Genomic DNA, 16,947 nt, shown 5'->3' on the forward strand with positions numbered 1-16,947 from the left:
GCGATGCGGTCGGGCCGGCAGCGCGAGGAGCGGGGCGCCGCGGCGCCCGGTGGCGGCCGTGCCGGAGGAGGCGGCGGCGGCGGCGGCCCCGGTGGCCCCGGTGACGGTGCGGGGCGGCGGCGGGCGCTGCCGCGCTGCGGGGCGCTCTGCCTGCTGCTCGCCCTCGCCTGCCTGTGCTCTGCTGCCGACGGTGAGTGAGGGGCCTGGGGTTTGGTTTGTTGTTTTTTTTTTTTTTTGGGGGGGGGGGGTGGGAGGGGGGAAGGGAGGGCTGGGGCGCGCACCCCCGGGCTGCTCCCACCTCCCGCGATGCCCCTTCCCCCTGCACCCGCTTCTTTATTATTATTTTTTGTTCTGCTCATGGGCTGTGCTCGAGGGGATTCGCGGGGGAGGGGGTGATAGAGATGAGGGGGGAGCTGCTGGGGTCTGCCCCGCCGCCCCCATCCCCCGGGGGGGGTGCCGCCGCTCCCCCGGGGCCGCGCGGGGATGGCGCGGGTGGGCCCGATCCCGCGGCCGGCCGTGCCCGCCCCGCCCCGAGCAACTCTCCCGGGGGAGCCCCCCGGGGGCTTGCTGCCGCGGGGGGGGTGGGGGGGGTTCCAGCGCGATGCCTCTGGGTGAGGGAGGGTACGCCGGCCCGGAGCTGTCAGGGTGGCTGGGGAGGGAGAGGACCCCCCGGAAAGCCGGCGGTGTTGGAGGTGTTGTCAAAGTACTCTGCGAGCAACTTTGGCTTTGTGGCATCCAGCAGCATTGGCATGGCTTTAGTTCAGGGCCAGTTGCAACCACCGTACGATCCCTTAGGATCTCCACCTGGTGGCAAGGTTGAGTCTTGCCAGCGCCGAAGCCCTTCTTGCAAACCTAGTAGCCCTTAGTCGTGGTCGTCTCCAGCATAGTCGCAATTGTCCCGAAGGCGGTGTAACTTGTGCGTTAAGCGAAATGCATGGTCAACTAAAAATATTTCCCTCTTGGTAGTAATCAACTGGCCGGCTCCTTTCTTCCTCCAGAAACTGAGGTCCAGATTCCCGGTCTAGCTGTGAGATGGGCAATTAGTGCCTGTGTTGTATCTTGTTTGAGTTGAGGGTTTGGGGACAGTGTGCTGTTAATCTCCTGACTAGCACCCAAAAGTATACTTAAGTGCTTTATCTTGGTTGTATTGGCTTAATTCTACCCTGTAGTATTGAATATAGAATTAAGTATGCTCAATTCTACCCTGTAGTCCCGACAGTGCACTGTGTTCCTACACTGGGCTTGCAGGGTAGAATCCAGCAAGGAGAAGATTGCATCGGGTCCTCACTGAAGAAGGAAAAGGAGAAATCACCCTTAAGTTTCTAATCACGTAGACTGCTCCTTGCCTAGTCTACAACAGACATGGACCCCCTTGTTTAAACAGAAGGGGGTCCATGTCTGTTGTAAAATGAAGGCTGAAACTGGCTGATTCTGAAGCTGCTGGTTCACTGTAGTTAGAAATCATACTCAGATATAAAATGCAGCTTTAGTCTTCCAAATTGGTCCAGTTCATCCCTCAATGTGAGGTAGTGGCCCACCAGCTCTTATACTAATAGTTGTAATTGCCAAGGTCTGGAGGCAGTCTACTTCATTAGTTCCTGTATGAGGGTTTCCCAATCACTACTGCAAGCTTTTCTGGGACTTGGTGTCAGATGACAGCACACAAGTGTCACATGTCTGAGGCTGCCTAGACAAGTAATCTGATGACTGGCTTAAGGGCCTGAGACAAACAGTGACTGCAGAGTTAAGAAGGTAAAGCAATTGTCAGGTTAACTTACGTAGTGATTGTAACTGCTTCTTCACCCTGCACACATCACTGCTTATAAGCCAATTTCTAGTGAGTGGATAACCTGGGAAACAGTGGAGTAATTCTTGTTAGCAATCAGAGGCTGTGCAGCTACAGGTCCTCAACATCTTTTGCCCAAGACTTATGTCAAAGAAGAGAAGGTGTGAAGGTACTTGACTAGCACATGCAGAGAAGCTTTTGAATTAGTAGTGAACTGATACTGATCTAAAAATTAAATGTCTAGTGACTGCAACTGGCTGTATCAAAAAGCAGTGGATCAGATGGGTAGCATTTACCTGGTATTGCAGAACTGTGCTTACTGTAAGGAGTACATAGTAACATAGTTACAGACTGGAGCTAGCCTTCACCTTAACTGGAGCTCACTCCATGTAACCTTTAGAGTTTGACAGCCATCTTCAGGAGCATCAACAGATGATGACCTTTACCTTCATGCGCCTGGGTGGGTGTTAGGTGCTGTCAGTTCTTTACTTGTTCATGGGCTAATAGAAGTAGTTGCTTTGACACTTCGTTTGGTATCAACTGCAGAAGAGATGACACCTTGGAATGGCTCACAATTGTGAAGTTATAGTTGTAATTCCAAGTTCCTGTTTTGTTTAGCCTGGTTTGTAGCTTCCCTGTTGTAACATCACTTTGACCAAATGCATTTGTAAGTCACAATGTGATGTGTAATCTTAGCAAGCCTTTTCTGAGTTATTCTAGCTTGAAATAGAGTAACTGTAGAATGTGGGAGTTATTTTGAGATCTCCTGAGTGGCAGGCTTAGTCTAATATCTCTAGCATGCTATTTTGGGAAAGGTTGTCTGTTCCCACTCTGAAAGCCTGGATGAGAATGTCTCAAAACTAGCAGCAGTCATTTAATGTTTTAGTTAGTTGTACAGTAATAATTGCAATAATGTGTGATCAAGCTTTGCAAGCAGAAGTCTATTTCTGCTAGAAGTTACTAGATAACAGGGTGATGCTAGGCTAAGAGCAAGCTGGTACTTGTGGCTTCTGTACCATGTATTCTGCCTGAGGCCTGCCTTCTGGCACTGCTAGGCAAGCTGCTTTTTTGACCACTCCTGACCAAGTAGTGGTAGCTTTGCAAAGCCATTCTATTGGGAAGTGCTTGCTGATATAACACTCCCTCTGAAAAGTAGAGGAGGCATGGAAGTAGAGAGCAGATGTGCTGATGTTCAATTGCTTTGGCAACTTTTAAACAATTCACAGGAAACAAGTTGTTATGGCTTGACTCTGACAAGTGAGTTAGTGTTTTACTTGACCGGTAAGACTGCTGAAACATCAGCACAGCTCAATAACCTGCTGTTTCAAATACTTTATTTCAAGTGTGAGTTTACATAAGACACTCAGCAGGTAAAACCGTCCTTGTTTTCCTTGCTTATAGTCTGTCCAGGGTTTGCCATTACATTACTAGCTCTCAGGTATGGGGTAATGTGAAATGCATCAGTTTCAGAAGGCTGAATATCTTCCTTCCTCTTGGAAACTGTTGCATTTTGCATGTCATACACAGAAGATATAAAATAACAAGTAATGTTTCTCTAAAATTAGATGCCCTTCCAGACCCTTGGAATGCCAACACAAAGTACCTCCATTAAATGATGCAATAAATCAAGAAGGAGCAGGAGTTCTGCATCATGCCATGGGCATGTGCAGCCAAAACTAATGCATAAAATCGTACACTTGCCTGTAAGCATTATATGGAACAGCTCTGCCTTAGCTGCTTTTAGCAGCAGTTATAGCAGGGCTTCAAGACAAATAACATTCCCTTGAGGGACAGGGCCATACAGTTTCAGAACTGAAGGTATTCTGGAAAAAGGCACTTTAAGCATCATGCATCTAACTTGAGTGTACTAAGAGCTAAGACTTACCAGTCTGGAGAAAACAGACTTGATTCCAGAAGGAAATGATAATTTATCTTGCTCTCTTAGTATTACACTTGACCTACCTTTAATGAGCAAGATCTAGATATGTCATCACACTTCCTTTGGGGTATACTAAGGAATATCTCTGCCCTCATTTGTGGGGACAACCAGATGGCAGCAACTAACTTTGTCCATTGTTATAACTGTCCAAGCTTCAGGAGTACTACTGCTGAAGTAACTTATCATGAAAAAATGGTGTATATTAAAAATAAATAGAACAGCTATCTTTAGAGACATCTTAGGATTGTAATGTATGAGCAGGGGAGTACTGAATTCAGGTCAACATTAGTCAAGTTTAAACTGTTTGCCAAAAGTCTAAGGATTTTTTAGAATGCAATGTCAGGTTGTTGACAGCAGGAGCCTGTGCACAAGCATCCTTTTCCCTTGCAAACTAGACCCTACCTTAAAAAGAAAAGCTCAGTAATAGGAACACTGAGGCTGGTTTACTACTGTCTGACGAGTATACTGTCATACTGCTTAATCTTGGCACTTGTACTGTAATGGAAAGCTTCTGGTTCTGCTGTCATGGTTGAATAAGGTAACTACAAACAAAAGATTCAGAGCTCAGATATAGTTTCCTGCTGATGATATGCTGTCCATTAAGCTGGATATCTCCTTGATCAGCAGTGGGTGAAAGTGAAGGAAAATACTGCTGAACAGGACTGAGACTCGGATTCTTTTTTTCATTGAAGGTGCTAGAGCAAAATGTGAAGAATCCCAGTTCCCGTGTAGTAATGGACGCTGTATTCCTTTACTCTGGAAATGTGATGGTGATGAAGACTGCTCAGATGGCAGTGATGAGAGTGCTTGTGGTGAGTATTCAGCCAAAAGAAGTAATCCCTCTGTAGCTATACTCCCTAGTTGGCAGTAGGGGGTTAATGGTGGAAAGTAGATTGCTGGAGAGATACTTACACTGTCCATCACTTTTTGCATTTGAAATACAGAATAGAGGACAAATTCCCTAGAAATGCTAGGGGACTACCTAGATACCCTGTATCAAGCTGATACAGTTGATTTTTTTCTTAGGTTTCTGAAAGTTTCCTGGATCTGGTGAATAAGAGAAAAAATAATGGAAAAGAAAAGGCTGAACGCAAGCCTCTTTTTGTTTGTTGCATGAAAACATAGTAGAAACTGATTGCTATTATTATGCAGCTGTTAGCTATTCCATGGTTAAATGTCCTCTTTTATGTGTGAAAGTGATTCTGTTGCATCTCCTATAAACACTAATTCTAGCTCTGTCTGCCAACTCATGTTTTATGCAGACATGGAGGCCAAGATGGATGACTCTAAATACTTACAGACAATGCAAAGCAGAATCCATATCCAGCACTGGTGTAGCTGAACTGTCAGTCTGCTCAAGCAGACCTAAACTCTTGTTGTTGGGTTACATATACTACACTTATGTAATGACACTGCAAATCCAATGCTTTGGTAATAAACATGAAGTTCAAAATATGAGTATAACTATTATTATTAATAGTCCTTCAACTCAGATGTGATTGAAGTAGCAGCTCTTCTAGCTGCATAGTCTCCCTTTGCACTAGCAGTCATTCAGTGCCTGATTACAGGAAGATAAATGTTTCTGTGCCGGGTAGCTCTCTAGGAAGTGTTAGACTTGTGGAAGAAGACACCAGACATACAAAAACTATGGATGTTGCATCACTTCGCTAGGGCAAGGCAGCAAATCTGTAGCTGAAACAGAACAGCTAACCTCTGGTATTTAAACCAGTGTCTGTCTTGTCTCTTGCAGTGAAGAAGACGTGTGCTGAATCTGACTTTGTGTGCAACAGTGGTCAGTGTGTGCCAAACAGATGGCAGTGTGATGGGGATCCGGACTGTGAAGATGGGTCTGATGAGAGTGCTGAGCTGTGTCGTAAGTGAGCTTTGCATGTCAGTGCAGGCAAGCCTGCAGGTTGTAGCATCTTGACTTCTTGCCTGCTTGCAGCCTGGCTCTCATCCTAAAAAGATTTCACCTGTCTTGGACATGTACCTTCGTAACTGCTAGCTTGTCTTTGGCCACATCAGAGTCTTGTCAAGACTTATGTATTAAAAGGTTACAGAACTGTGTGGGGAATCTGCACTTCTACTTGGTAACAGTTGGCGAGTGTCAGATTTCTTACCTTTACTGTCACTAAGCACAATACTGCAGGCTATGTCTTGTTCAGAGTGATCACTGTCCTCCAAGACAACTACACTGCAAGATAACCAAAGCTAGTGTAGAAACTGAGTGAATGACTTTGTGCTGGGAGGAGGGAAGCAAAAACACTGATACCTGACTATGACGTCTTGCAATTAGTGAGTACTAACTGTAGTAGTTAAAGGAATATAGATCTATGGGATCTGCAAAGCTTCATCTATCTGTATTAGTGGGATCTACACTGAGGAGCAGTCACTGTATTTCAGCCCCAAGTTCAACTGCACTTTAGTATTATTCCTACCTGCTATTATGTATTATAGCTCAAGCTTCTACAGCTTGTAATTGGTGTGCAATCACAAAGCTACCACTACAAAGATACTCCTAGAAGATGCTTCCAGTTCCTAACAGATTTACCAAATACTACTAACTAGTGTAACTTCTTCCATGATAGAGCCATTAATTTAGATGGATACTGGCATCTAACTGCAGCTGTGTCCAGAGCTGAAGCCTTTCAGACTCAACTTTCAGGACAACTGCTAAAACCCAAGATCAGTAGCTCTTAAATTTCAGAACTCTTAAATTGAACTTGAACTCTTTCCAATAGATATGAGAACATGCCGGGTAAATGAAATCAGCTGTGGTCCTCAGTCAACCCAGTGTATCCCAGTGTCCTGGAAATGTGATGGTGAAAAAGACTGTGACAGTGGAGAAGATGAAGAGAATTGTGGTAAGGGACAAAATGGTGGCTGCATAACTCTATTTGAAATTGAGTTGTCTGGAAAGGAGCTAGCTGGACAGTATACCTGGGAAGATAAATTTCTCATACCAATATTTCCATAAACCTGTATTTTTATTGCAGCCTGTTTAACAAAACAGACTTGTTCTAACACTCCATAACCCTGTTACGTCAAGATGTACAGTAGTATAAACTATTCAATGTCTGTCTTCCTCTCTGGATAGTTTTGGCAATAGCCATAGGCATAGTTATATGTCAAGCAAACCATCAGAACTTGTTCTCCACAGTATTTCTCAACAGGTAACTCTAGCTGCTGCTTATACTAATAATTTGTATCCTATACTAATAATCTGTCTCCTTGTCCTGGTTTTGGCTAGGATTGTTAGTGTAAGCATTCTTAGGTGTAGCAGGGACTTATGGCCAAGGGGGAAGCTGATGCGCTTCATAGCCCTGACCTACAGTATTTTGCACACTTGTCTGGAAATGCAGACTAGGGAAGCTAGGTTTCAAGTGTTGAGGGGCAACTTCAGGCCAGTGCACAAGTGAAACTGCAGCAGTCAGCATTAGAGTGCAATGTTTCTGACTTATTCTAATGAACCTGATACATATGACTTGCCTGAGGTGTCCTGAGACAAAATTACTGTAAGCAAAGCCACAGGGTTGGCTTCTACCAGAGCTACCTTGTGCCTGGATGGACTAATGAGATTCAGATCTCTGGATGTGTGCTCTGCATCTGTGGGGTAGCTGCCTTACTCAGCAAGCAAGTGCTTTAATCTGACAGGTTCACAGACTTCATTTCTAATGAAGCTGATAAAACTATCAGCCTAGGCATACTGAGCTGCTAGCTATGCTGCTAATAAACCAGCATAATTTGTACTGGCATAAGTTGTGTGGATGTGCTTAATGCCACGGTATTAACTGGTGCAAGATCTTGTTCTGTTTATCCCCAGTGGCCCAGGTAAATGGGCCACTGCTGTCCTGGGGACCAGCACAAAACACTTCAATTTCAAACTACAGTGCATGCTGACCATCTGGCTACCTAAACCTTAGACTGTACTCCAGAGTTAGCAATTCTCTTACCTTCTGTCTCTGGTTCACAGGGTCTGAGCCTGTTTTCCCAAAGGCTAGCACTCTGAAGCAGAACAGCCTGTCTGCTTCAGAAGGAGATTATTTTCACTGAGGCACTCCCTCTCACTCAGGCACTTAAAACAAGGAAGATAATCTGTATGTATCACAAGCGTCCTGCAGGTGGTCAGTTGGGTTCTTCTAGAGCAATCAATATGATGTTGACCTACTGTCAGATCACTGCTGATGGAGCAAAGAGCCTGCAAAGCAAAACACCTTCATTCAAAAGTTGTCTTTTGTGATAATCTGCTAATATTTTTCACTCCTGTTACTCCAGGCAATGTGACTTGTAGTGCAGCAGAGTTCACATGCAGTAGTGGGCAATGTATTTCCAAAAGCTTTGTCTGCAATGGTCAAGATGACTGCAGTGATGGTAGCGATGAGCTGGAATGTGCACCTCCTACCTGTGGTGTTCATGAGTTTCAGTGCAAGAGTTCTACCTGCATCCCTATCAGCTGGGTGTGTGATGATGATGCTGACTGCTCTGACCACTCGGATGAATCTTTGGAGCAGTGTGGCCGCCAGCCTGCACCTCCAGTGAAGTGTTCTGCGAGTGAGGTGCAGTGCGGCTCAGGTGAATGTATCCACAAGAAGTGGCGATGTGATGGAGATCCTGATTGCAAGGATGGAAGTGATGAAATTAACTGCCGTAAGTTAGCTTAGTTGCTCTTCTTTAGGAGGTGTTCCTTGGCCTTTGTTTGTTCTCCAGCAGGATTTGGGAGTCTAACTCTGTAATGGTTATGTCCTTAGCTTCTCGGACCTGCAGGCCAGACCAATTCAGATGTGAAGATGGGAACTGTGTCCATGGGAGTAGGCAGTGCAATGGTGTGAGAGACTGTCTGGATGGCACTGATGAGGCAAACTGTAACAATGGTAAGTTGGACCTAAACATGAATAAAGACTTCATGGAATTTCTGAAGCCAGTAGTTTTCCTCATTGTCTTCATTATCAGTTATTCAGTGCTCTGGACCTGGCAAATTCAAGTGCAGAAGTGGAGAATGCATAGATATCAATAAAGTGTGTAACCAGCAAAGAGACTGCAAGGACTGGAGTGATGAGCCCCTGAAGGAATGCAGTAAGTGGACAAGCTCATTACACAGTGCTGACCACTAGACATGTTTGGCTACAGCTTCTGAGCTGTAAGATGTTGGACTGGAATGCCCATCTGCATTTCCTTAGTAGCGAGCAACCCAGTTAATAGGCTAGCTCTATCCTAGCCATACTGACTCAAGGGATGACAAGTCCATAACCAGAAGGTACCTGAGGCCACTAAACTCTGAAATGGTAGCAGCAGACCAAGACTGAGGCTCCTAGACCACTTGTAATGCAAGCAAAATGTTGATAGCTGAGCAAATACTGTCTTGAGTAGATAGTCTTGCAAATGACTTGAAGCACCTGTGTGGTTTAGCAGATGTGGCAGATATCCTGAGAAAATGGATGGGTATCTGCTAAAGCACTCCATGACTGAGACTTCAAGACTACATATGTATGCCATCTAAGAATTGGCCACTTCTCTTCTAGACATAAATGAATGCTTGGTGAACAACGGTGGATGCTCCCACATCTGCAGAGATTTCATTATTGGCTATGAATGTGACTGTCCAGCTGGGTTTGAGCTTGTAGACAAGAGAACCTGCGGAGGCAAGTATCTTGTGGGTAATATGGAACCTACCAATGTTACTGGGGATGAGAACAAATGAAATTATTGTCTTCACAGATATTGATGAATGCCAAAACCCTGGTATCTGTAGTCAAATCTGTATCAACCTGAAAGGTGGCTACAAATGTGAATGTAGCCGTGGCTATCAGATGGATCTTGCTACAGGAGTGTGCAAAGCTGTGGGTAAGTATAAGATTTCTGTATCCCTAAGCCTGAAAGCCATTTTAAGATGAGGTACCAAGTGGCATGTATTTTATGCCACTGTGGTTATGTCAGTAGTTCTGCTGATCCCAATATAAATTGTACAGACCTGAACACTCTTAACATCTCATGGTCTGACACAGCATTTAAGGCTACCATATCTACCTGACAAACTGTTTCCATCTGCTCCCTGGTCAGGAAGACCCTCCCCATGAAGTTGTGGAGGGAGAAAAGGATGAGGTAGGGTACAGTTAAGATATCTGTCCACATCTATTAGCAAGTGTGGAATGGAAAATACTAAATATGGTGACATTTAAATCCTTTTGTAAAAGAACAGTCTGAGGCTATATGTCTAGAGATATAGATAAATCTTTTAACTCTTTCACAGGAAAAGAGCCATGTCTAATTTTCACCAACCGCCGGGATATCAGGAAGATCGGTCTTGAGAGGAAAGAGTACATTCAGCTAGTAGAGCAGCTAAGAAACACTGTAGCTCTAGATGCTGATATTGCTGAGCAAAAGCTTTATTGGGCTGACTTTAGCCAAAAAGCGATCTTCAGGTAAGTGGACTCAGCCCCTAAATCTAGAATTAGAATGCTTCCCTAATCATCCTGCATTTTGTTCAGGATGCTCTTGTAGAGAATTAGATTCCTGATGTATCATCTGCACTCAAGTCTTTAGGACAAGTTCATGTAACTACTGTGTGTACTTATTGCACTTCATTGTAACTGCTGCTACAACTGAACCAAAGGTACTTTATGGAAAGTTACAAGTACATCTCTGTAAATAGCCTGCCCAAGAGCTATATGCAGTATTTGAGGTGTGTCAAATAGTGTCTGGAGGAAGGGGTGAAAGCAAGTAACTTTTGTCTTCCAGTGCTTCCATCGATACCCGTGATAAAGTTGGAACACACATCAGAATCCTGGACAACATACACAGCCCTGCAGGAATTGCTGTTGACTGGGTTTATAAGAACATCTACTGGACTGACTCAGCTGCAAAGACCATTTCAGTGGCTAGTCTAGATGGCAGAAAAAGAAAAGTTTTGTTTCTCTCTGAGCTGAGAGAGCCAGCTTCTATTGCTGTAGATCCTCTTTCTGGGTAAGTCTTTGCTCTAGTTCTTTAGAGAGAACAGACCTACTGGTACTCTGTTCTAATAACTGACTTAGGCAGCCTTTGTCTAACTACTAGTTAGCAAATGGTCATAATTAAGAGTAATACTACATGATACTACAGTGTATTATACAACATAAATTTTGCTTCACAGCTTTATGTACTGGTCAGACTGGGGTGAGCCAGCAAAAATTGAAAAAGCAGGAATGAATGGATTTGACAGACAGCAGCTTGTGACAACAGAAATCCAATGGCCTAATGGAATTGCTCTAGGTATGTTGAACTTGTCACTGTGCCAGAGGTATTCTGGAGCTTTAGAAGTCTGTTTGCTACAAAAGCCAAGGTCATCCTTCAGGGAACTATTTTCAGCTTTTGAGATTGGGAAGCTCCTACATGCCTGGAGACACTGCAACAGGCACAGCACCCTTCAGATGCTGAAACAGTAGCCTTCCTTGTACTGTTCTGTATTCTGGTCAATTTACAAGTCACTTAAACAGCACTACAGCAGTCTAATGTGTATATCTATACATTAAGAAACTGTGGCAAAACAGCAACTATTCTTGTACCCGCAGGTGTTTCAGCCTTTGCAGGGGACTTTGGATATCCTGTCTGTGTAGCCAGTAAACGTGTCTTTTTTCCTCCTAGATCTTGTAAAAAGCAGACTGTACTGGCTTGATTCTAAACTACATATGTTGTCAAGTATAGACCTGAATGGCCAGGATCGTAGACTTGTACTAAAGTCTCATATGTTCCTTCCTCATCCTCTTGCTCTAACAATATTTGAGGTAAGAATGACTTGCTGTAGTACTTGTCAGAGCTCCTCTTCTTGCTAGTGTGTAGCTAGCAGTTATGGTGGTAATAGTAACACAGAGTGAATGGGATATAATGACTGTCTTCTAGGACCGTGTGTACTGGATTGATGGAGAGAATGAAGCAGTCTACGGTGCCAACAAGTTTACTGGATCTGAATTGGTTACCCTAGTAAACAACCTCAATGATGCACAGGACATCATAATCTATCATGAACTTGTTCAGCCTTCAGGTAGCTATGAGTTTGTTCTGTCACTCTATTTTTTTTATAAAGCCTGCTCTGCCTGGGTGCTGGTAAATGGTATCCTTTCCCTGTATTGCTGTCTGCTTCCAACCTAGGCACCTCTACTTGAGCTTCTACCTCTCACAGTTTGAGAGAAGGCTTAGTTGCAATTAATTTCTGTTTGGGCAGAGCTGGCACAAACATAACTTGCAGAGGCAAACAATTTTAGTGTGATTCCTGAGGAAAAAAAAAATGCTGTACCTCTGGAGCATGAAGGCTCACTCCTGTCAATTGCTTAAAATTGATTTGTGCCAACAGGTAAAAATTGGTGTGAAGAGAACATGGCAAATGGAGGCTGTAGCTACCTGTGCCTGCCTGCTCCTCAGATAAATGAACACTCTCCAAAGTATACCTGTGCATGTCCTGCTGGATACTTCTTGCAGGAAGATGGTCTGAGATGTGCAGGTATAGTAACAAACTTTTTTCTAGGGTGGTTGGTGGGGAAGGAGGGGTACTGAATCTGTAAGAAACAAATGTGACAGTACAAACTGACAGCTTTGCATGAGTTAATCTGATGTAATTCATCTTGGAGATCTTTTGGCATGCCTTAAGCTGGCTCTTCAAATCTGCAGGTGCTGTTCAAAGTCTATGCTTGGCTTCTGCATCATCACCATCACCCAATGGCTTCCGCAGACAGCAAGCATGCACACAAAACATGCCTAGCCCCTTTCTTATAAAATAAGGGGTATAAACTAACACTGCTCAGCAATGTATAAATAACCATGTTGAAAAGCTGGTAGGCTACTCTTGCTGACCAGGGAAGGATATGTACATCACTTCCATATTGAAAGAAACATACTGCTACTACTATCCAGAGCACTGGCTATCTGGCAGGCTTGTTTGTCCAGTCTAGTGTAACTAGGAGCTTCAAGGTGTCACTTACTATATTGCATGTTGACTCTGACTGCCACAGTCAGAGCAGTGAATATGAGGATGTGATCCTCTGGTGTCTGAAGATAGTAGCTTCTCTAAAGTGTTGTTATAGATAAAGTACTTGATTAGCAAGTCTGTGGAACTAATTCTTATACAGAGAAACTGAAGTGAGGGGTTGGGGTGGCTTTTGGTTTTAATGATTTTACATATGTAGAGCTTATACCTGAAATAACTGTCTACCCTGGTTCTTGGGATTTTTCGATCAACACCTTCAGCAGAACATGTACATTGTGAAATAACTATTGTCAGTGTTTCTGATAAAGCTAACAAGCTGCATGACCATTCTGCCATCTGCTAAACATTCACTGCCATGGCTGTCATAACTAAGCCATTGCAGAATTTCAGGATTAACTGGGTTCTTGATCTATAATTAGTTTCAGGTACTGGAACAACTGTGGCTTACACTGAGGCTAAAGATACCAGCAGAACAGAAAAATCTCCAACTGTTGGACTAGTTCCTGGAGGTACTGGTCCCAATAACTCAGACTGCTAAACATTAGAGAGGTGAAATGCAAACTGACCCACTAGCTTACTTGAAAGTTTCTCATTTGCATGCAAGTAGAGAATACAGGACAGTTCATGTATATAGTAGAACTACAACAGCTGAAGAGTGATAAACAGAATTAGCTCATAGCATTATGGAACCTATGGGTTCCATGAAATCCCAGGAGTGCTCAAAGAAGGCAAGTAATAAAAGCTTTCTGCTAAGATAAGATGAAACCTCTTAGCAGTTTCCTGTAGACATGTTAATGTTAGCCCAACTTTTGGGCTTAGTGTCTTAGATTTTGTCAGATGGCTTACTGCCAGTAAGCAACCTCACTACTCTACAAATCTTCACACAGGTTTCAACATCAGTGGTACAGTGTCTGAAGTAGCTGCAGCCAGAGGAACATCAGGAGCTTGGGCTGTTCTTCCCATTTGTGAGTACAACATGTGCTGACTACTGGGGACTCTTGTGATGGGATAAGCCACTCTTGTTCAGGTGTTTGACTTGACGCTGTTCTGTATTTGTTTCTCTCCTTAAAGTATTGCTGGTGATGGCTGTGGTGGCTGGCTACTTCATGTGGCGTAACTGGCAGCACAAGAACATGAAAAGCATGAATTTTGATAATCCTGTCTATCTGAAAACTACAGAAGAGGACCTCACTATTGATATTGGAAGACACAGTGGTTCAGTAGGACACACCTACCCTGCGGTAAGCAAGCTTGTTGATGTGCCTGAGCTCCAGGCTAGTCCTCAGAGTAGATACATGTTGTGGTTTAACCCGGCCGGCAGCTAAACACCACACAGCCGTTCGCTCACCCTCCCCCTCCCTCTCTGGGACGGGGGAGAGAAATGGAAAGTGAAGCCCGTGAGTTGAGATAAAGACAGTTTAATAAGACAGGAAAATAATAATAACAATAATAATAATAATACAATGGTGAGAATAGTACTACTACTAATAATAATACTAATAATATGTACAAACAAGTGATGCACAATGCAATTGCTCACCACCCACTGACTGATGCCCAGCCTAACCCTGAGCAGTCCGGCCCCCTCCCCTGGCTAGCCACCCCTATATATTGTTTAGCATGACCCCATACGGTATGGGATGCCCCTTTGGCTAGTTTGTGTCACCTGTCCTGGGTCTGTCCCCTCCCAGCTCTTACTGCACCCCCAGCCTGCCTGTTGGCAGGACAGAGCAAAAGGCTGAGATGTCCTTGGCTTGGTATGAGCACTGCTCTGCAACAATTAAAACATCGGGGTGTTATCAGCACTCTTCTCATCCCAGGCCAAAACACAGCATTCCACCACCTACTAGGAAGAAAATTCTGTTCTAACTGAAACCAGGACAACACAGCAAAGACTTGCCAGGTTATATCTGACTAGAATTTGGGAGAGGTCTCTGCTACTGGCTAGAGCCAAACTACTGGGCTCAATCAGCTAAGAACACATCACTTTAATCAGGATTAAAACTGTAGTAGGCAATTGCTGCCCTATAACTGGGATGGAGTAAACCAGAACTGAATATGATCACTAACCTGAAGAACCAGATCCTAGCATTGTTTTGTATTCTTTATTGGTAAAACCGTAGCTAACTTGTCATTATCTTTTTACAGATATCTGTTGTAAGCACAGATGACGATATGGTTTGAGCACTGGATCAGCAATCACTTTTAGTTTACTTGTTTTACACTTATGGGGATGATAAACAGGTTTGTGGCTGAAAGACTTCCTCCATTCTTGGAAGAATGAAGATACTTTCTCTGTGTATGGAACACTTATGTAAATAGCTGTTTGATACAGCTTAACAACCAACTCTGTAAATACCTGTCCACAACAATTCAGCTTTTAGTGGCTACTGTTTTATCAGTACCCTTGAATTGGTCAGTCAGTAACACCACTGGCCAAATACAAAGCACTTTCCATAGAAAGCCATATTCCAGCCACAACTTGTGCTATAACAGCTGTACATATGTGTATATGCCACTTGTAAATATTATTCCTACAAAATCACTATCAAGCACTTTGAAATACTTCAAATGTAAATTATTGTACACTGTCTTTTTCAATAGTGGGGGCAATGGCAATAGGAAAAAACGGGTTACTATGATTGCCAAAAATTTGTAAGCATAAGTAATTTTGTATGTATGACTGAAACAATCCTGTATGTCTCTCACAGAGCTCAACAGGTATGAATGCTCTTTGAGAAATCACTGTAAATCCTAAATGCAAAGGAGGGGGGAAAGTAAGAGTAAAAGAAAATAAAGCAGTTAAAGTATTATAGTCTCCATTATTCTTCTTTCCCTGAAGTGAAATGAGTATCTCCTAAGTTGGAAGTTTTAGTGGGCTACCCTGCTGCCAGCCAGAGCATAAAATACTGTCTGAAGTTAACTTTAGTAGTACCCCAGACTGTTAAGGTAATGCTGACCTGCCAGGTAACTGAGGTTTGTACTCAAGACTAATAGTCTGCAGAGTTCTGGACTGAATGCATCTTGCTTCATAGCTGGACTCCTGAGGTAGTATTTTTAGTCAGTGTCAATCCTGAACTACACTTGCATGTTGGTAGTATTAATAGCAATGACACATTGTGAAGACAGGTGTCAATGTTGCTGGCCAGGTAAGTGTAAGGTACTTGTAACAACTCAGCACTACTGCTAGTTCGTACTTCACATTCTATTCTTTATGGCCACCCCAGTGCAAGTGGAGTCTTAGTACCTGCTACGCTTGCATAAAGGAATAGAAGTGTGACTTGGTTTTCATCACAGCAGCCTCCTCCTGGAGTCCCAGGGCTAAAAAGCACCTGTTGCTGCATATGTAATGCCAGAAGTCCTCTGTAATGTGCATCATTGTGAAATACTGTCCTCTTCTCTAGGGGAGCAAAGGCACTGTTTGATTTTTGTATGGGATGGAAGGTACTGAGCCAGATATGTAAGTAAGGCTAACCTTTGTGCTTCATTGCTTTTGATGCTCTGCCTTTAACAGATGAAGTACATGGATATGCCAATCTCTTCTCAGCATGCTATCTTGTACCTTGAGTGATTTAAATTTACAATGCAAGCAGAAGTTAAAGTTCTCTGTTAGAGAACCTTGTTAGTAACCCATCTTGGATGGTCAATTCATCTTAGTGGCTCTAAGATACAGATCATGTCCATGTCCCATGCTGGAGCCTTTTTCTTCGTTGACAGCAGGAGAGGAAAAATAAACTACAACTGTTCTGACTGAGATGGTAGCAGTTATTTTGGTGGTAACAGTTTAGTACCATACTGCTTGAATGCTCAATTTAGTAGCACCTAGTCTATTTCTTATTCTCTGCACAAGTATAGTTCACTGGTGCAATAGAGAATGATTGCAAATAATTACCTTGCAAGTCTTATGGTTCAAGTATTTTGCTCTGCAATTAGGTTTGGAGTCAAAAATAAGAAGCTTTTGTGGTAAAACTGTTTAGTCTCTAATGGCTAGGCAAAACACCTTCTCAGACCACCTTCTTCTCAATAGTGTACTTAATGCCAAATTTATTTCCTGGATCTTGGCTTCCTAAATCTTGGGCTTGAGGATCTTGGCCTTGAATTGCCACCCCCCATGAGCTGTAACTGGGGGTGCTATGGTGCTATATTTCACTGTGGCTAATCTTAATGCAGGTCTGGTAAAATGGTTAATTTCTCCCTCAGGATGAAGAAATTACTCACTGTCATAGACTCAAACCTTCCACCATGGTTTGGTGGAAGAAGCTAAAATCT

At 43.5% G+C, this 16,947-nt stretch overlaps 1 protein-coding gene across 1 annotated transcript; it reads left to right on the forward strand.

Moving 5' to 3' along the window:
* Positions 1-100: 100 nt before the first annotated feature.
* Positions 101-15,488, forward strand: VLDLR (very low density lipoprotein receptor; the record flags this gene model as incomplete). Its single annotated transcript, NM_001310401.1, is given in 18 exon segments — positions 101-190; positions 4,418-4,537; positions 5,476-5,598; positions 6,467-6,589; positions 8,001-8,372; positions 8,474-8,596; positions 8,676-8,798; positions 9,245-9,364; positions 9,441-9,566; positions 9,973-10,144; positions 10,461-10,685; positions 10,852-10,970; positions 11,343-11,482; positions 11,598-11,739; positions 12,049-12,195; positions 13,566-13,643; positions 13,750-13,919; positions 14,827-15,488. Coding segments are annotated over 18 exon segments (2,549 nt in total), but the record flags the coding sequence as incomplete, so codon positions are not given.
* Positions 15,489-16,947: the final 1,459 nt, after the last annotated feature.

This window comes from Anas platyrhynchos, chromosome Z (genome assembly GCF_047663525.1).
Source record: "Anas platyrhynchos isolate ZD024472 breed Pekin duck chromosome Z, IASCAAS_PekinDuck_T2T, whole genome shotgun sequence".
Taxonomy (NCBI): domain Eukaryota; kingdom Metazoa; phylum Chordata; class Aves; order Anseriformes; family Anatidae; genus Anas; species Anas platyrhynchos.